Below are 19,040 nucleotides of genomic sequence, written 5' to 3'. Positions count from 1 at the left end.
GTGAGCATTCTGTGATCGTGTCAGGAACGACTACATTACCCAATAAAAGAAAGAAACCCAAGCTCTTGAAACCATTGTCGTTTACTTGTGAAAGAGTGAAATTCCGAGTCCGTCGCCCCTCAAAGCCAACGGATGCTTCATTTCTGCCCGTCCCCGTTCCCGTCTATGGCCGTCTAGCTCTGCGTCTCCGTCTTCGGCTCTTTTCTCTTGACGCTCTTCCGCTCGATGAAGGCGCACTCAAAGATTATCAAACATCCGAGGACGGTGGCGATCAAAAACATGTCCCGGAGTGCTGTGTTTGCCATGTTGTACAATCCGATGATTCCGTCCACTAGATTCGGATAGATCCTCCGCATCGCACCCACAATCTTGGATGAATCAACGGTGACAGCCGAGTCTACACTGGGAGCGTTTCGGTGCAGAGCGAACATAAAGCCGCGAGTGAAAGATGTCTTGGATGACGGCGAGAAACACGGCGCTCACCAGACTCTGGAGGGCGATCAGAGAAGTGGCTGGAGCCACGTCACGGCCCTCAAACACGGTCTGGACAGCAATTGAGGTCTATTGTCCGCTCAAGCCGACACCCATTCCCATTAGGATGAGCGAAGCGATCCTGAGGCGGGTATTAGAGCTTGTAGAGTTGTGAAAACGGAGAGAGCGGTCGTACTGATCAAAACCCTGTGTTGGTTCTTTCATTGAATGAATTCATCAGCCCGCGCCTAGAGAAGAAATGACCGATGACGCGATGAGTTGCGTATCATAATACCCAATGTAGCTTGACTGAAAAAAAGTTTAACTGGGTCCAGCTGTCACTTTGGAATCTCACCGCTTATTTACTCACCAGAAACCCTGAACTGGTAGTTGCCACGGCCAATGATTTTGAAGATGCAAGGAGATCAATGCCGCTTTGGTTAGCAGAGTGATTGTCAACAGCCTGGAACCAGATGGGGATGTAATAGAGTTTGATGAAAAGCATCGAAAACAATAAGAACATCAGCCAGAATGGGCAAGCCATCGAAATCTGAAGAGAGTCCAAAACGGGGTCATTGCCTCATCTCCTTCTCTGAACTAAACAACTCGCAAGAGAGGGAAGCATACAGCAAAGATGCACCAACACACAATGATGCGCCACTTACCCCATGAGTACCCAGTTCCGCCCTACTGCAGTAGGCACATGATCCATGGGATAAGAGGCAATGTACCGACCAAGTCGAGGATCTGAAAGAAACCGCGTGTTTCTTTGCATGGGGTAGAAGCTTCAGCAAGGAAGGCACAACAGTGAATGTCACACCTCCCATGGGACGATTGATTCAGAAACACCATCCTGCCGGCTGTCAATCTCGGGCCACATCCCAGCGTAAAGAAGAGGCGTATCATACACCAAGCAGCCTTTTCGACAAAGACGCTGTCAAGCGTAAGGAAAATGTACTGGGAGATCCCGGCGGCCGTGCCGAATGCGGCCGTGAATTGCGGACGTTGGTGGAGAGGCATGATCTTGGTCAAGTTCTACTTTGGAACCATGCAAGGGTCCGAGGTGGGTTTTGTGTCTTGGGCCTACGATTGATGCTACGGACACCAGGCCTACTGCGACCACTCCTGAGATTGCTCAGCCGACGATGAGGAGGACGGAGTTCGGGGCTATAACGCACAAGATGGATACCGCCTCGAAGACGAGCAGCACGGCGAGGAACAGGCGTCAGCTGGGGACTCGTCTGATCTACCTAGTAAGTAAGGCGCATGTTGAACTACATTGTCGAAATAAGTGTGCGATTAGACGGAGGTTTAACCAAAGTCGAGATTTCGCGAAGATCGCAACAACAAAGTCTTTCGAGTGTGACTAACACAAACAGTCATTCAAGCCTTCAAAATCGTCAGAGGCTTCCGTCCTGCTTTTGTACCAAGAACGAAACGGCATCTCGCATCTCTTCTGACCAAAAGTCTTCCATTAGCGATATCGGTCCGTATGGGGCTCAACCCGTCAACGATGACCAGGATGACCGAAACCATCATGGCAATTGGAACCTACCGGAACTTACAGAAACCGATGCCCGCGTCATTTTCGTCTTCCACCCAGCAGGAGTAAAACCTGGTACAGCACTCCGGTTTGGTATTTTGTGTTGCAGGCTATTTTCTTCAGACATACAGCCATCCCTGTGGCTAGTGCTTACAGTGAGTGGATGCTAATATCATCCTAAATCCGGGCTTAAGACGGGAGTATGCGGCAACCTGTCGTTGACCATCGGATGTCGGGGGTTAAAATGACGCCCGACTCCGTGGTTCTTCGACCACCCAGGACCAATCATACCTCACCATTGATGGTTGGCCTTCTACCTACGGAGCTTAAGAATGCTACCGATCCCCGTACCTTTCCACGGGTTCCGGTCTACACTCCTTGACTCTTCTTCCATCACCAGCATTCAACCGAGCATCAACGATCGCTAGCCCTCGGTTGACTCAGATTTTTTCTTGATACATGCAGCTCATATGTCTCTTTGAAAGGGTCCAGACGGTGAAGTTTGCTTGCATCTTAATCACCCATCATGTCCGACGGCGGAAGCCCCGACATTGCACACGCCAGGAAATCCCGGGCTTGCACCAACTGCGCTCGTCTGAAAATCAGATGTAGATGGCCACCGGACTCGGGCCATAATGAACCGACCGACTGTTCCAGGTAATTTCCATTATTTGCAGTGTTGTCTATCTCTTGTACCAGGACTTGCAGCGGACTTACGGTGTGCAAAGATGTTCCCGCATGAAGTTAACATGCCACGTGCCGGAGCCCGCCCCGAGGAAGAGACGGGGTAAGTCGAGGTAAGTAAAAAAAGGGAGAGCAGAAACAACACACATCCTGCTGTAGCCAAGTCCGTCTGATGGTCTTTGTACCCCAGTGTCGGCGTGTTATCAAGCTCCGAAGTGCGACTGACGCTCATGTAGTCGGGTTACGGAACTGGAAAAGAAAATTGACGGGCTGGTCAACCTCTTTCAGACACGGCAGCAGTCCCGGGAGGCTCAAGGCCTGCACTCGACCACGACAACCCCGAGTAGCAGGGATCGCAACCCGATGCCATACACGGGGCTGACCATGCCTGGCCTCGATCGATCATCAGCCACCCAGGCCACTCCGAGCGGTGTGAGTCCAGACACGACCCAAAATCACAACATGCCCCCAGGAGTGGATGCAGGGCAGACGGAGAAGACCTTCTATCTGGTCCCTGATTTCAGTCTCTCCGTCGAGAAGGCGGAGGAGTACCTGAACATTTACCGAACGCGCATGGTTCCCAACTTCCCCTTCGTACCCATCCCTCCCAGCACAACGGCCGCCGAGCTTCATGACAAGAAGCGATTCCTTTTCTGGTGCATCATGCAAGCCGTCGTGCCCCAGACTGCTGCCGTTCAAAAAGCTGTTGATGACTGGGTCCGTCGACATGCTGCCATGCATGTCATTGTCCTAAAGGACAACTCGATCGAACTACTGCAGGGCCTCGTGGTCTACGTCGCTTGGTGAGTTCGTCCTCTGCTTCGCCGAAGTTTTACCTAACCGTGGCCCTTGGAACGGTTACTGGTCTGTGTTGGGAAAGGGTTGATCTGACAAGTTGTCGAAACAGGGGCGAGGTTCATCAACAAGTGGGCATCAATGCCAACTCACTACTCCAGATGGCTATTGGTCTGGTAATGGACTTCACCATACAAACACTCGGCGGGCCACTGGGCTGGATGCCGAAGACCTTGCAGGCCGATGCGTGGGTTCTTGTGGGCCGAGGAAAGCAGTCCGAATTGACAAAACACACCCTTGAAGAGCAAAGGGCAATCCTGGGCGGCTATTTCATCGCGTCTAGGTATGTTTCCTTCCTCTCCCCTGACCACATCGTCGAAAGGGAACTAAGGTTTGCTGCCAGTGTACCCGCGGCGATGCGAAGATACTCGCAAATACAGTTCACGCCACATCTTGTGCGATGCTCCAAGGCCATCCGCGAGGCCTCGGAACTGCCGTCTGATCAGCAACTACTTGCCCTCATCCGCATGCAAAATGTTGGGGACCGCATTCGTGCCGTTTTTCCAAGCCCGGACAGGGACGAGGGGGAGCCACTTCCCATCTTTCGGGAACACTTCAATGTAGTTCTGTCGTCGATTCGCAAGGAGATCCTCGCCATCGCGCTCGAAGAGCCCATCGTCAACAAAGAGCAACGTGAGTCCGGACCTTATCCCCATTCCCCAGAGTCGATGTACTGACAGCCATGGGACTCAGCCATGTTATGGGCTCATTATCAAACATTAATGGTTAGGTTATACGAACCGTGCATAGGCTTACGTGCAGCGAGTCCCTCGGAGGCGGTGTCCCCGACTGAGCCATACAGCCGGACCGAAGCGCTCTGGCACTGCCTCCAAGCAATCCAAAACTCTTCGGCGGCTTTGCTGGATCTAGCGGCCGAGGTGTTCGCCTATCTTCCCTTCAACTTGATTGCGGACGTGGCATATTCAATGATGGCATCGCACCGTCTGTTGCTAGAGGACACGACGAACGACTGGGACGTGTCCATGGCGCGTCAGAAGCTGGATTTGCCGGAGATCACGCGCCGCGTAGGAGACAAGTTCGAGGAGGCGGACAATGTGGCCCTCGTCGTCGGCCAGAAGCGGCGCCTGTTCGAGGACAACAGCTCGAGGTGGTCCAACTACGCCCACCGAGCCAGATGGATACGGCAGTGGTACCTGACCAAAGCCGTGCCGCCGCCGCATGAGTCGACGACGACGACGACGACGACGAACCAGTCACAGTTGGGTTCCGAATCAACAACATTCTTGAACGAGGCCAACCTGTCATGGTTGGGGGGCATCTCGATGGACCAGGGGTTTTGGGAGGCGATGATGCTGGACGGCCCTGGACAGATACCGTTTGATGCCTCAATGGTTTTGCCGGACCAGTCCATGTTACCGCCCATGCCATCCACGTCATAGAACGACTCTACAAAGCTCATTCTTGTTGCTAGTTCTGTCGTTGACATTTGAACTGGGCTGAAGTCTGTGTGAGATCGAGTGAAAGACTTTTGAGCGGGTTGGCCAACTGAAACACAACACTTAGTTCGGCTTTGGGCCTTCACCACAGCAAGGTGCAGGTACTTACGGGTTATCGACGGCTTCAACGACCTGCACAACGCTTTCTACAACCACCTCGTGACTTTTTCCTGCGTGCTTCTGCTGTCACCCAGCTCACGTACCAGGCATGGCTCTCGTTTACGCCTCACACTCTGCCACCCGAGCTGCGGGGCGTAATTCTCTAGTCCAGAACCCCCTGCTTCGCAAGAGAGTCAGCTCCATGAACAGCCTCTGCACCTTCCGCTTGCCCCCTGCAGTGCCGACAGATTCCATACTCGACTGCGACCTGTAGCTAGCCCGCTGAAACGAGCTCGACCTTCGGAAACAGGCATTATGGTTCCTACTCTATCCCACGAGGATGCCACCAACCTCCTCCTGTCGATCTCGGAACCCCACCACCCCTCCCTGTTCCGGCAGCGGGGCCGGCCCTAGCCAACTAAGATAGCTCAACGTCAATGCCAACTCTCATCAGTTATCAAAACCACGCAAGAGAGCTGCATCCCTTAAATAGCATGCTTGGCGACTTGACTAAAAAAAAATGTCGTCTGGTGATGCATGCCGACAAGTCACTATTTTTCGTGACGATGTTGTGTGAGTCGGCCGGTTATCAGCAAGTTCACAGACCTTGGCAGACAATGCAGGCTGGCCGCACATTCTGGGTTCACTAGTCTTCCTTGGACCGTCTCGGCCCTCTATCACGATTCATCTGAAGTTGCAACATGGCCGTCTTTATCGCTGTCCCTTCAGCCACGAGCAAATCCCGCCTCAATTTGCCGTGCCTGGGGTCCCCCACCTCGGAACCCCCTCGTCCCCCACTCCGGCAGCTAACTAGCATTAGAGTTGCCATGGCTGTCATTTGAGGTGGATATTCTGGGGAATCCGGGGTAATAGTAGTGCAGGTTGCTCAAACAAGAGTGTACTGTTGCAGAGCCTAAATTCAAGGAGTTCATAAAGACGGTGCAGAAACCAAAAAGACTGGTATAGTTCGATTATTAGATTACCACAGTTGTACGTGTTACACCTCTTCCCACAGAGCCCGTCTGCAACCGTCGCCGTCATTACGCAGCTTACCTTTTGACCAACGCCGACGCGATGTCGGGCTGGAAGTACGCACTTGCTTTGAGCAAGCAAGATGTCTTGACTGCCACACCTCCGGGAACAGTAAGGCTGCTAGGTAAGCTTTCAGGTGTTCCATTCTCACCACTGCAATGTGACACTTGTATAGATGGTCGGCCATGCGTGGCATCTGGTCGTGACTTTTATGCCAACGATATCTCTCCTTATAGCCGAAGACGAGTCCACTACCAGGTCATTGAGGTCTTCCAACTCTCTGATCCGATTCCCGCAACCATCCGAAGACCCGGCAGACCCCCTCAACTGGGCCCAATGGCGCAAATTCGGGCTGCTGTTGACCGTCTCGCTTTACTCTTTCGTCGGCAACTTCACCAGTTCAGGCATTGCACCGGCACTCTCACTCTGGTTCAAGGAGTTCCCACACGATGTGCGGCCGTTTAGCGACCTGTCGTACTTCATAGCTGTACGTTGTCCCCACCATCCTCCCATGCCAGGAGCTCGGATGGTCTAACGCATGACGGCTCCTACAGGTCAACATTCTGTTCCTCGGGGCATCCAACATCTGGTGGGTACCGTTGTCAAACATCTTTGGCCGGAGGCCGGTGCTGCTCGCCGCGACTCTGATCATGACTGTCTGCACCGTCTGGTGCGCCGTTTCGTCCTCTTACAACTCTGTGCTGGCCGCGAGATTGTTCCAGGGCATCGGAGCCGGCGCCTCCGAGTCCGTGGCGCCCGCTCTGATCGGCGAGGTCTTTTTCGTCGACGAGCGCGGCCGCGCGATGGTGAGCGAACCTTACCAACAATGCCGTGAACGTCTTCATGGTTCTGACCCATTTGTGAAAGGCCATCTACACGGTCTTTCTCGCCTCAGGATCGCTGATTGGCGGCATCGCCGGCGGCTACATCGGTTACGAAGTAGGATGGGCGTACATCTTCTGGGTCGGAGTCGCCCTTTCCGCAGCTTGCTTTGTTGGCACCTTATTTCTCGTGCCCGAGACCCTCTACGACCGGGTCGTCCCATACATTGACTCCCCAGTTGGCTCGCAATGCGAAGAAAAGGGGACGGAAAGCCATCTTGAGGATACCCGAAGCCGAACCCTGAACTACCGCCCATACACCTATGGCAGATCCCTTGGATTTACTCATTATCGCGGCAATGTGGCCAGCCACTTCCTGGCACCGTGGAAGACGCTCAGATTCCCTGGCACTTGGGTAGTCATGTTCCACTACGCCGGACTCGTTGGTGGGATCGTCACAATCTCCACAGTCGGGCCCCAGATTATGGCCGCGCCACCGTATCTCTGGGGAGCCAATGCTGGGCTTATCAATATTGGAGGAATTATCGGCACCATCTTGGGGGCCTTGTACACCTACTTTCTCTCCGACAAACAACTTAAAAGGAAGGTCAAGACTTCGGGCAGCGGTTTCGCGGAAGCAGAGAGCAGGCTGCCGACCATGTTCCTTTCTCTCGTCATTTCAACCGGCGGGTTCTTCGTCTTTGGATTTACTGGCCAGTACCCATCCAGAGCCGGATGGGTTGGTCTCTGTGTCGGGTTTGCCATGGTTTCCTTTGGGCTGATGCAGTTACCCTCGATCGGGTTTAACTACGTAGGTTCAGCAGTCTCCTCTAATCACGAACGGTTACTGACACATATCTCGTCAAACACAGATCATCGATGCCTATCAACATCACGCCAGTGATTGCTTCGTCATGGTGACTATTATGAGAGCCATCATTGCTTTTGCCTGGACGTTCTTCGTTGCCAAGTGGGTCGAGAAGAAGGGCACTGCAGAGCCGTTCGGCATCTTTGGAATGCTCATGGGGCTCTTCTCGCTTCTAACTGTCCCGCTGTGGCTGTATGGCAAGAGAATGAGGATCGCGACAAGGGATTTGGTGGAGAAATAAAGATGCTGGAGGCGTGCGTTGCAACCCGCGCAGTTGACGAATGACGTCTGTGAGAAGCCCGGAAAGTTGGCGGTAAGCTTCCTTAGAAACACTGGTTGATGATGGCCGGCCCGAGTTTCTTCTTGCTGGGTTAAGTTTATGATTCAAATCGTCTTCACCATGATAGATTTGGGACTTGAACCTGTCAGATTTAGGTGTTTGGTTTCTACTGTTGTAGTCTGATTTGGTGTATTGTTTGAAAATTCAGCACTTGCCATTTAGCGGCGTGAAAGAGCTCACATTTGAGAAGTCTTGACGGGATCCAAGCCCGATACCATCTTATCTACACCTCAGAAGAAGAGAAATACCCCTTGACGATGAGAGCCTTCGGCATAGGGTAATCCCTGCCCTGAAATCGAATCATACGGGATACAGAAAGCATCACGTTTGACAAAAGACCCTCAATAAAACAAATAAACCAGCCCGAGAGCAACAATGGGAACGTTGGTGATCAGATGCGCTTTCGCCTTCGCCCTCCCAACCTCGACTGCTTCCGCCGATGCCCCCGGGCTGCTCAGGTATTCTGTAAGGACGGCTGCGCCGCTGAACCCGACACCGGCTCCCAGCACCAAAACGATACCGACGCAGCGGCGAACCGCCGTGGCAGCGATCGGCGACGCCCGGCAGACGTCGGAGAGATTCCCATAGAGGATCAGGGCCAGGATGCAGGAGGACATGTGTAGGTTCCTAGCCCCCTTGACCTTGACTAGGGCGTGGTGGAAGGCGTCAAACTGGGCGGGCGTTACCGAGTCTCGGCGCGGCGGGACGAGCCCAAATGTTGCAGCCCCGCTGTCGGGCCTGACGAGATTGAAGACCCCGTCAGCGGCGCCGAGGAGGGCGAGGAGGCCTGTGAAGAGCGGGAGGGCCGCGGGTTTCCAGAAGGCTGGGGAAGGGTTGAGAGAAGCCATTGGGTCAGGGTTGTTATGAAGACTCTGACTGACTGGCTGTCGTAGATAATGCCAAAGTATCGGGTTGAACGAAGCGCCCGGGTGTTCATACAGAATTGAGGACCGAGAAACGAGTAGCTTGCTTGCTTTGCTTGTTGGTGTTGGTTTGGCGTGGTTTGGCGTCAGCCTCAGCGGCCATTATCCACCTTTGGGGGGGGGGGGTGGGGGCGTAATCACGTGGCTGTCAGACACGTCTGTCGACTTTAGGTCGCTCGTCAATTATTTGGGATTGAAAATGGTCTAGGCTACTCTGGGCCGGTCGGCTTTCCTTGCTGAACACGACCTGAGAGGTGCAACTCCTTTCGGCTCGTCGATGATGGAGCACCCGGCTATATGTATGGTAGTCAATCTTATCAATCTCAAGCAGTGTATGTGTTTTTGGTTCGCTCCTTCGAACATGGATCATCATAATAGATGACGATGGTATTTATCGGTCTCCGAGACAGAGATGCCAACGACTTCTAGCAGCAATCGAAGAAAAGGGTTCCAGCAACTCCATTCTGTAACTTGGTGACGATCACGCTTCTCAACCGACTGCCCACCTCGGAAAATATCAAAGACCATTTGTTTTCTCAAACAACATGGCTGATCAGTATTGTAGCTACAAAACTGTGTCCCGTTGTTTATCTGGAGAACTCATGGTAAGGTTCTTCAAGAGCAGAACCCGGAACCAGCAGTAGTGTATCCGTATGCCTAAATTAACGAGTCAGCCAAGATGCTGAAGCGGTTTAGGTGATGTGCCTGTTCCTACCTTTTTCCAGCCAGGAATGCTCAGGTACGCTGTCAAATGTCAGCATGGAATCTCGAACCTTGACAAAATCAATGAAAGGAGACTTACCGGACTCCATGTATCCGTTGCCTCGTGCGGAGCAGGTGCCGGCAATCCAGTTCACGGCGTCCACCCACTCCCCGACGCTGCAAGGGTTGCCGCTGGGGGAGTACGAGCACATGTACGCGACGGCGGTGCCGTAACGGCTGTAGAGCGACTCGCCGTTGTAAAACCGCCGGCCGCCCTCCTCCAGGCAGCCGTTGTAGAAGTACTGCCAGGCGCCGCCGTTGTAGAAGTCCCACTGGCCGATCCACTGGAGGTTGACGCAGACGGGATAAGTGCCGCTGGGCCAGGCGACGGCTCTCTTCTCAAGGCCCTCGGCGTCAGTGACGGCGGCGGTGGCGTTGGCGAGGGAGAGGTCGATGTCGGCGATCTTGGTGTGGACCTCGGCGCCGGAGCCGTCGGTACGGACGACGTAGATGCCGTCCTCGCCCTCGAGAGGCACCACGTAAGCTGAGGACGCGGCGAAGAAGGCCAGAGAGGCAGTTATGACGCTGAGAAACTTGGACACCATTGTGACGGCAGGAAGTACTTTGCGTGAGGTGGATTAGATAAGTTGGATCACTGGGCTGTTTTCTTGTTATGATAGATGTTGTTGCTTCTAATTAAAACAGAGCCTTTCGAGGACATGATCGTCTCATTTATACTTGATTTTGTTCTCCACTGGCAATACTTAATGCTCTGGATCACAGGAGTCTCGAGCATCTTGGCATGAATTAGTCGTTCAGCGGCAGCTGAGTAAGTTTCGCTTCCCCACTGCCCACAACACAGACTGTTTCTATGGAAGAGAGGCTGTATCGAACTCCGCGTCGTGCTTCCAGGCCCTTAGCTGGAATATGAAAAGAAGTGAGGGTTCAATCGGCCCGCTCCGCCTGACCCGCTTCGTTCGCGTGCTTACTGAGCCCGCCATACCGTGGCATGTGTCCGGCTCCCTATACCTTCCCTTTTCAGAATGCGATCAGTTACACCAGAGCAACGTCCTGCACATAGTTGGCCGAGGCTTTGGCATAGATTGATGTCCGCCGAATCGACGCGATGACTGTACCAAACTCGCCTTGAGCAAGTTGACAAGCTCATGGCATACTGATATCTATTATTCAAGATGAGGCAGGTATAGACGAGAGCCAGCTATGAAGATACGACAATGTTGATAGTCCCATTGAACCCAAGACTTTTCGAGAATAGTTATGCAATAAATCTGACCGGTTGGTCTAGTCAGCCCAATTGGTGGGAATAGTCACATACAAGCGGTGGCCCAGTTCTTGGCCTGCGTTCGTCTGTCGCAGATTGCTTACTCAGTGACCATGTCAATCTTGCAGAACACGGGCGCCAAGGGAAAGCATTGAGTGTGGCGAGGCCAAACGTGGACCTCTTAAATCATACTGGCCAAGCTGGCCAAGGATGAAGGTTTTGGGTCTGGAACAATTTTCAAAGCACTTCGGGGGGAAAATGTGATTTCGTCACATGAGAGCACGTCTTGATCTTGTGGGCAGACCTGGATGTGTGAGGGTTTCATCAAACACAGAACGAGGGATTGTGCAGCATGGAAGCCAAAGCCGCTGAAACCGATCCGGTCCCTCAAGGTCGATCCGGGCAAAGTGGCTGACTTGCCAAAAGCCGGCGGCCGACGGGATCGCTCGTCTGGTTTCTTCAGAATCGCCGAGTATGGATGCACGGCCGGGCGGAAATGGGTGGGGCTCCGGCGTGCTCCGGCGTGCTCCGTGAGGAACCAGCGGGTCCGCAACCGATCGACAGCGTGTCCCGGGCCGCCGAGTCCCCTGGCGCGTGAGTGCAACGGACCTCAGCATCTAGGCTGACGTTCGGATCATCAGATCCTTCGGCAGTACGCCATTCTGGTACTGACTGTGGTATATGCTCGAGCAGTAGACCGTTGCTTTATGAGTCCAAATGGAGTAGTCTTGCTGCCGGTCTCGAAGATACAGACGATTGGGAAAGGGGCATGACGTTGACGACAGGCACATCAGGGTGAGTGCGTGCGAGTTGTAATGACGGAGATTGGCCGGGCAGAAGTTTTTTCTCGTCCAAAGATTCCTGGTTCCGAGTCGCTGCGCATATGTACGATAACAACAAGAAACGAACAAGCGCATGCACATTGGGGAATTTCTTGCATACAAGTGCCGCAGTTTAGAATCGACAGCTCACATGGGTTCCGGTCGCTGTGGGTAACGGCATTATCACACCACGAGCGTTGGTTTCGAGGGCGGGTCGGGTAGTGAACTACGACGGGAAGCATGGATGAGTGTTTTGGGAATTCCGAATCCGTGTTCGAGAAGGGCTTTGGCGAGCGAACCTTCGCTGAAAACTCGGAAAGGAAGAGTAAGGAGCTAAGCGACAGGTTGGCTGGCTGCCCGTGGTGTCAGACTGTGAGGCCGGGAAGGCTGGGCTAGAACTGCGAAAACAGGACGAATCCCGAGGGCGATGCTCCCACCGCCTGTTTTTTCGGCCCGTCCGAAGTGGGTTCTGACTCGGGGGAGGCTCGCTGCTCGTAAGATGGTTTGGGATGGGGTGATGATGATGTTATCCGAGGCGGTCGGACAAACACGGCAGACAAAAGGCAAAGCTGGAATCTGGGAAGAAAATGGCAGGGATTACTGAATTCTGGTGCGACTGTCGAGCACATTGTAGAAAGGCAATCTTTGTTTGTCGACAGCAAAATGATGATTCTCGACCTTGTAGTTGTGCGCTGTGGAATCTTTACTCCGGCGACCTACCAAGTCGTGGCTGAATAGGAATGCAAAGCCACAGTGGACTGACAAGCCTATGGCAAGCCGTTCCCCGATCCAGCAAGCCACACCACGGGCGTACCAAGCAATTGGTTATTGGCCGGATATTCCGCACCGCCAATGACACTAATCAGACCCGTGACGGCCCGGCCATGCTCCACTCTCACCGTTGAATCCTTGCAACTGAATCATCCAACTTCTGCCCGACATGTCACCGCGCCCACTTCGCTTGCTTTCGATTCCCGCGCCCATCAACCTTGCACCGGCCACTGGACGAAGCAGACGTTGATGAACTTTGCACCTAAGCACGAGCATTGGATCAGTCCGATCGCGCCACCACACAGGTTACGCAGCAGACACATCTTAACATCGTGTCCCATCCAAACAGGCGGCGCCCTTTGTACCTGCAAGGGCCCCGTTGATTGGCCATAGCCTGACTCTCTGGCAAGTTAGCCAGCCCCTGGCATTCAGCCCTGGCCTTCGGCATCTATTTTAGCGCTTGCGGTCTACAGATACGCTGCACCACCGTCTCGTGCTTATCGACTCCGACTTCTCTCCGTCCACACCTCTCAGGCCGCCGCACACTTCCTGCCCCTTCGACGTTCCTTTGGCCTCGTCAACGGGTACCTTAAATATGACCGTCCTCGGCACCTAATCGGGGGCCTGTACTGGTGTCCCTAATCGGCACAGAGCATACGTTTCCTCCAACTTATCTACCCCTACCGTATTGACTACGTCACCAACATGTCTGCCATCAAATCTCCAATAGACTCGTTACCGAACGAGGTGAGCAACCTCCTCCTGGGACCACGGAATCTCCCTCCTTGCTGTCTTTTCCGATCTGACTGTGCCCTCTTCCGCTAGCTCCTGATCGCTGTCCTATCCACACTCGAGTCTCGCGATCTGCTCCCATTGACCCTCGTCGACCGCCGCTTCGATGCCACAGCAACAACCATCCTGCAACACCGCCTCCTCCATACTGTCAAGATGGAAGGCCACGACATGGTCCTAGAGAGCTACCATCCTGTCGCCAAGCAGTCGACGCCGACCATGACATGTCGGTTCCTGGGACTCAGTTCCCCGAATCACACGCGGACCGGTGAACAAGATATGGATCTCCGGGACCTTTCTCAGCTCTACTCGCACTTCCGTCCTGTTGTTTCCGAGGAGACACGGCGCATGTGGAGGGTTTTTGGTCGACGGCTGCCCGGCGCCCCCATCGAGCAAGATATTGGCGACGAACCAGTCACCCAAGAGCTCATCCTGGACGATGGAGAGCTGTTCTCCCAGCTCTGCACCACTACGAGCCTGATCAAGTCCGGTTCAATCCCCAGCCTTCTCTCTTGCTACAGTAACATCACACATGGCGTGGTGCGCGTGTGGAGGAATTGGCTGGCCGAGGCAGCCGCCAGCAGTGCCATCTGCCCGGCTGGTAGGAGTAATGACAAGAACACAATCTTGTGGACTGATGCCGCAAGGACTGTGGGCTTGAAACTTCGAGTCACCGAAGTGACCCTAGAGCGTCTACCGCCTTACCATGGCTTGGACGAGGATCCACCTGTCGCGTACTTCCTTCATTACGAGGGTAAGTTCAACTCAACTCGCTCCCTGATTAAGTTGCCCCGGAACCATAATAGCTGACAATGGCATCAGAGTTGCTGGTTCGCACAAGCCATCTCCTACTGGCCATAGAGAAATCGGCTTTGCAAGAAGTTGCCAATTCAGGCAGAGCAACCATCATAGCTCCTATTTAGGGGCCGGTTCTGTGCGCAGCTGATACCAAGCCAAGATTTCAAACATCAAACAATTATAAATTAGGTGACCTGCGCTACTATACAATCTTCACTAGCAAGAATTAGACGTAAAGACCACAACTATAAAGAGTACATAATAAAGAAGGCTGGCTGCTTTAGCCAGCAATTCTCGTTGTTTGAAACTAAAATCTATAGTCCAGCTACTTCTCAGCCTTGAGTCAAATTATTACTACCACCAGCCAAAAGTTCCAAGGGATGGTTTGATGAACATGGCTTGTCATTACTGTTGTTCCTATGTATACTCGCGTGACCAATACCTTCTACTCTAGCTGTTGTTTGTATGACTGTTTGACGTACAGGTTGATTAAAGATGAAAAGGAAAATGTACAACCTCCGCAGATTATGGAACTGTGCCCCTTCATACTTTTAAGTCCAAGTCTTTTCCAGCTAGATCCTCAGGTTTCGCTGGACCACCGCCTTTGAGCCTAGAATCGATGAAGGGTGTTGCTCTGAGGTTCACCCAACTCAAGGTTGTCAATCAAGGCGACCCGAAAACCTTGACCCAATCGTCGTAGTCGACGATGACTGCAGGTAGCTCGTCTATAGTCTCCTTGCAGGAAGCAGTGATGCCCAAGCCACCCCTGTTGGAGTTGAGAAGACCGGGAGGAATAACCATTTGGAGCTCGTCCTCGTTACCGGAGATCTTGGAAATACGGATAGTCTTTTTCGGGTTGGCAGACGGCGCAACAAGCTTAATGTAGGCATCGACGGTTGCGTCCCCCCGGAACCAAACATTCTTGTCTCTGAATGTCTGGGGGATCCTGGCCTTGTAGACTTTGTCCATTGCAGCCGAGTCCGCCATGATGACACAGTACCTGAGGTTTGTCAGTCAGTCGCCGAACAATTCATAGTAGAGCCTTAGGACTTACCAGCTACTTGAGGTTCCCGGCCAGCCACCTCGCATAGGGGTCGTGTAAACGCCCGAACCAATCTGAGTCCCAATCAGATTCCCATCATCGGTAAGGGTGCCAGCTCTGTTGTATCGGGCTGCTTGGGTCTAGGTTCTCATGTTAGAACATGCACCTTTTGTATGGGATTGTCTACAGATGCGTGTAGCCTTACTTCGCTAACGGTCCTGTACCCAATGATAATATTCTGGGCGCGTTTTTCCAGGCTGTGCTCCACGGGCAATGCCAGCGCCTGAGACGTCAAGAGCAGGCAAGCAAGCTTGTAAATAGCAAAAACCCTCATTTTGACAACGGATCTCAGAGTAGCCACGGAATTAAACAGGGAACGTATGGGATCCTGGAGTCAAACTAAAGTGAATGCAGTAAAGCAATAGGCCAAGATAAAAGAGCGACGGGGGAAAGGATTATGAGTGAAGGGCATATGATGAGTGTGTGAGATGAGAAAAGGACGTGATTCTGGGCTTGGAATGTCCTAAATTCTTAAATGCTTCCAATGGTCTTCACTCTCAGTGTCATACAGATTTGCCAAGTTTGCCGGAGAACACCATCATCAGAATGAAATTATCCATCCACATGTTGAAATGCAACTCCCTGTCTGTACAAGAAGCCTGAAAGGTACTTAATAACATACAAGTAAAGATATTGGTCTGGGTTAGCACCAGAATTCCGATGCCCGTCCTAACAAACGGTAAGATGGCTAGATGTATAGATACATAGATAGCCAGGGGTATGGCCAGAAGCCTGAAAATCAGATGAGCCATGGAAGTAACCATGCTTCTAGCACTTGGAATCTCCTATATGCTGGTTACTGGTGGATCCATCCCACTATTAGCGACACACTTGGTCTCCTTTACTAATCATTAAGAGTATATTAGGGTAGTAAGGTAAACATATGAAGCAGAAGGCGCAATTCTATACCAGTAATCTAGATTACTGATGTTGTAAGTCGATGGTTGGGATGCGCTGGACATTCTTAGTTCCCAACTTTCCTTTCTTTTCTATCCTCTCATCCGCAGGCCCCCGGCACAAGCTAGCCTCATCTAGATTGTAGTAATACTTTTGCGCCATTATTCTAGTCATGAGCCTACCTTTAGTGTGGAGAGTATGATCGGTTAGTTGGGCCCATAAAGGTCAAGCGTCAATTGTGCGTGTGCATCGTATTCGGGTGTTATTATGCAACTGGGAAATCACTCGAAATACACTACAATTTGTCGCACTGCAATTGTGGATCCGATTTTGCGACATCATCGCATTCTTAGATGAATATTCCCTGCTTCTTCTCTTTGCTATCCTCTTGGCCTCGCGTCCCGTGGCCGCAAGATAACCTCATTTCTAGCCCGCTTTTACTCCGCACTGCAATAAGACTACTGCTCAACTACAGTTCTTAGCTGCCTTATTTTTAAGAGCAGCTTCTCACTTGCTTGCTTTCCTACACACCTTAACCCGGTCGAGATGGCCGTATATTCGCTTCTAGTCTTAACATTCGCTTCGGAGAGCGGGTTCTGATTGTGTAACTGATCCTTGCTTAGTCTTGACGCATTCCAAGGAATGCACATAAAGTCAGAGCGGTTTCTCAACGGAGAGGTCGACTTAGGGCCGCATTGTATTACGTTGCACCAGTGTCGTGAAGCAGAAATGCTGTCATGATAAATTGGTGGTGTTGTTGCTTAGAGGCTCGGCCTTGCCAAGCTCCACATCTCGGGACCGCTCGTGGGGACCGTATCTATACGAGCCAGAGTTCCAGGCCCACATTTTAAGCACTTTACATACGTCACTTTAACTCGTGAGGAATGCCTAGTCAGCCACAACCGATAGGACGAACAATATGATATATCACGTGACCCCATCGGCAAGATTTCAACCCAGTCCTTCGTTTGTAATACACTGTTCATTCTTCATTTACTGCACATTAGGTTGTTATCGCAATCGTAGTTTGACTGTTTTCAAAAAGTCACCGCTGAACGACTAGCCGCTTGGATAAAAATCTAGCCCTTCTATGAAACCGACGAGGGAAGACTGGCTATTGTCTGTAGCCCTCTGCAAACAAGGACAAAACAGTCCTACAGCATCAACCATGAGTGAAACCGTTTTATCGGTCTTGTGCGGTCATGATTGGCACTGGGATTCTAGAAACGAGAACATAATCACTTTTGGTGAAGACGGCAGTGGGAAGGTGAGGCTCCCAATCGCATCAACAAGATCCGTGGGATCTTTCACGTTAACTAACTGCGCTACCCCTCACTGCCAGCTTGTTTGCCGGGGTGAGCTTAATGTCTGGATCGCTACCGAGTTCGACTGGAAGCTTCTTGCCATCGGGACGAATAAGCAGCAGAGCGATGAAGACAAGCGCTGGTGGCGCAGTGGCCGGAATGTCGACCACAGAACTGAGACAGTTTTTATGCTCGAGATGACTCTAACCAAACGGCGAATTCCAAGTCTCGGAGAAGCCGACATGTCCCGGTACACAATCAACGAGGACATACTCACCGACGACGCCTTCAAGCCCAAAAGACTGCACATAACACTAGAAACCGGAACATTTGGCACGCAGTTCGACGCGAGACAAAAGGAGAAACTGCCGGAAACGCCGAAGTTTAACTACCGGCTGACATTTGACGTGTCTCCATACCCCAGTAGAGATCAGTGGAAAGATCCAGACGGCGCGCCAGATGCGATGAAGTTCTGGGAGTGGACGCAGTTCTGTGGGTGTCAGATTGGATAGCATGGGGGCCAGCATAGATTTTGCGATAGTTTTGACGAGAGGGCGAAATTAAATCATTCCAAATGTCATATGCAGCTAAGAATAAACCACTTAAACGTCTACTGCAGCTAGTGGATTACTTTATGATATGCAGATAAGATCCTGTATATCTTTGGTTCCCGGTTCGCAACAGGAGTCTACCAACGGTTGCAGGATATAGAAGGTTCAGTACCTATACAGCACATACCAACAATTCTAAAGGATATATCCGTTTATTTGTATTTTACCTGACCGTGCAATAGTTAGGTATATGCTGGGCATGAACCTAGGTGGTTATTACTCTTAAAGGGTGCTTAGAGTATTCCTAGGGTAACTATAAAGTTAACTACTAGAAAGCCGAAGGGGAATGCTCTATCTATCTTAAAGAGCTTATGTATATAAAGTTATAACTGCCTGCTTCCACAGGAACCTACATATCCATAGAATATATATTATTGTGCATAGTAAATATTCCTTTGTACGTAGAAACAACCACAAAATAAGGTGCTCAGTATTACCCTCAATTTACTATTACTCTGTTCCTAGCCTTTGCTTTCATTATTCCTAACGTCACTATATTATTAAGAGGTGTAGGTCAGCAACTCTGCTAAGCCCGTTAGATTGCTTCCTGCTGTTAGAATGGACTAGATGCTGGACCAGTGTTTTTACTTGCTGATTGTAAATGCAAGAACTGTGTCAAATCAGTGATAAGCTGTGCTGATTTGTTGCGTGACCTTGATTCTTCAGTTCTGTCATCTGGGCTGGGCTACGCGCCTGCACACTTAGATGCCTCCTCGCCTGGTTGTTTGTGCTAGGCGCTGCTTCAGGCTGCACCAGTCACCGACCGGTTTTGGGCCGTAAAATGTGGTTATTTCCCCCCCAGAGAAGCATACTGATCACTGAAATTACGGCTCATATCTTGCCTGTTACGGCCATGTGTCCGCAAGC

At 51.8% G+C, this 19,040-nt stretch overlaps 10 protein-coding genes across 10 annotated transcripts; 4 read left to right on the top strand and 6 right to left on the bottom strand.

The window, feature by feature from the left end:
* Window positions 1-173: 173 nt before the first annotated feature.
* Window positions 174-696, bottom strand: CDEST_10956 (uncharacterized protein; the record flags this gene model as incomplete). The annotated part of the gene is made up of 3 exons (XM_062927112.1): window positions 174-402; window positions 473-561; window positions 583-696. 3 exons carry the CDS (start codon window positions 694-696, stop codon window positions 174-176), a joined length of 432 nt encoding a protein of 143 aa, XP_062783163.1.
* Window positions 697-708: 12 nt separating this feature from the next.
* CDEST_10955 (uncharacterized protein) lies at window positions 709-1,491 on the bottom strand (the record flags this gene model as incomplete). The annotated part of the gene is given in 4 exon segments (XM_062927111.1): window positions 709-780; window positions 842-1,021; window positions 1,137-1,161; window positions 1,175-1,491. 4 exon segments carry the CDS (start codon window positions 1,489-1,491, stop codon window positions 709-711), a joined length of 594 nt encoding a protein of 197 aa, XP_062783162.1.
* Window positions 1,492-2,396: 905 nt separating this feature from the next.
* Window positions 2,397-5,718, top strand: CDEST_10954 (Putative zn(2)Cys(6) fungal-type DNA-binding domain-containing protein). Its single transcript, XM_062927110.1, has 6 exons — window positions 2,397-2,671; window positions 2,743-2,811; window positions 2,935-3,501; window positions 3,606-3,836; window positions 3,897-4,186; window positions 4,247-5,718. The coding sequence occupies exons 1-6, from the start codon at window positions 2,541-2,543 to the stop codon at window positions 4,951-4,953; spliced, it is 1,995 nt and encodes a 664-aa protein (XP_062783161.1). The 5' UTR covers window positions 2,397-2,540; the 3' UTR covers window positions 4,954-5,718.
* A 370-nt stretch (window positions 5,719-6,088) lies between these two features.
* On the top strand, window positions 6,089-8,509 carry CDEST_10953 (Putative sugar transporter, major facilitator superfamily, MFS transporter superfamily). Its single transcript, XM_062927109.1, has 5 exons — window positions 6,089-6,265; window positions 6,378-6,628; window positions 6,696-6,947; window positions 7,009-7,773; window positions 7,835-8,509. The coding sequence occupies exons 1-5, from the start codon at window positions 6,184-6,186 to the stop codon at window positions 8,069-8,071; spliced, it is 1,587 nt and encodes a 528-aa protein (XP_062783160.1). The 5' UTR covers window positions 6,089-6,183; the 3' UTR covers window positions 8,072-8,509.
* Window position 8,510: 1 nt separating this feature from the next.
* Window positions 8,511-9,162, bottom strand: CDEST_10952 (uncharacterized protein). Its single transcript, XM_062927108.1, has one exon. The coding sequence runs from the start codon at window positions 9,016-9,018 to the stop codon at window positions 8,512-8,514; it is 507 nt and encodes a 168-aa protein (XP_062783159.1). The 5' UTR covers window positions 9,019-9,162; the 3' UTR covers window position 8,511.
* Window positions 9,163-9,270: 108 nt separating this feature from the next.
* On the bottom strand, window positions 9,271-10,459 carry CDEST_10951 (uncharacterized protein). Its single transcript, XM_062927107.1, has 3 exons — window positions 9,896-10,459; window positions 9,809-9,837; window positions 9,271-9,750 (listed from the first exon to the last, which is right to left on the bottom strand). Exons 1-3 carry the CDS (start codon window positions 10,398-10,400, stop codon window positions 9,709-9,711), a joined length of 576 nt encoding a protein of 191 aa, XP_062783158.1. The 5' UTR covers window positions 10,401-10,459; the 3' UTR covers window positions 9,271-9,708.
* A 322-nt stretch (window positions 10,460-10,781) lies between these two features.
* Window positions 10,782-11,969, bottom strand: CDEST_10950 (uncharacterized protein). Its single transcript, XM_062927106.1, has one exon. It carries the CDS (start codon window positions 11,692-11,694, stop codon window positions 11,347-11,349), a length of 348 nt encoding a protein of 115 aa, XP_062783157.1. The 5' UTR covers window positions 11,695-11,969; the 3' UTR covers window positions 10,782-11,346.
* A 588-nt stretch (window positions 11,970-12,557) lies between these two features.
* Window positions 12,558-14,600, top strand: CDEST_10949 (Putative F-box domain-containing protein). The gene is made up of 3 exons (XM_062927105.1): window positions 12,558-13,416; window positions 13,495-14,215; window positions 14,284-14,600. Exons 1-3 carry the CDS (start codon window positions 13,375-13,377, stop codon window positions 14,382-14,384), a joined length of 864 nt encoding a protein of 287 aa, XP_062783156.1. The 5' UTR covers window positions 12,558-13,374; the 3' UTR covers window positions 14,385-14,600.
* Window positions 14,601-14,922: 322 nt separating this feature from the next.
* On the bottom strand, window positions 14,923-15,635 carry CDEST_10948 (uncharacterized protein; the record flags this gene model as incomplete). The annotated part of the gene is made up of 3 exons (XM_062927104.1): window positions 14,923-15,259; window positions 15,314-15,441; window positions 15,507-15,635. 3 exons carry the CDS (start codon window positions 15,633-15,635, stop codon window positions 14,923-14,925), a joined length of 594 nt encoding a protein of 197 aa, XP_062783155.1.
* Window positions 15,636-17,270: 1,635 nt separating this feature from the next.
* Window positions 17,271-18,074, top strand: CDEST_10947 (uncharacterized protein; the record flags this gene model as incomplete). Its single annotated transcript, XM_062927103.1, has 1 exon — window positions 17,271-18,074. Exon 1 carries the CDS (start codon window positions 17,349-17,351, stop codon window positions 18,072-18,074), a length of 726 nt encoding a protein of 241 aa, XP_062783154.1. The 5' UTR covers window positions 17,271-17,348.
* Between the last annotated feature and the right edge of the window lie 966 nt (window positions 18,075-19,040).

This window comes from Colletotrichum destructivum, chromosome 7 (assembly GCF_034447905.1).
Source record: "Colletotrichum destructivum chromosome 7, complete sequence".
NCBI lineage: Eukaryota > Fungi > Ascomycota > Sordariomycetes > Glomerellales > Glomerellaceae > Colletotrichum > Colletotrichum destructivum.
Note: the sequence above shows the minus strand (reverse complement) of the source record. Positions and strands in the feature narration are given on the sequence as shown.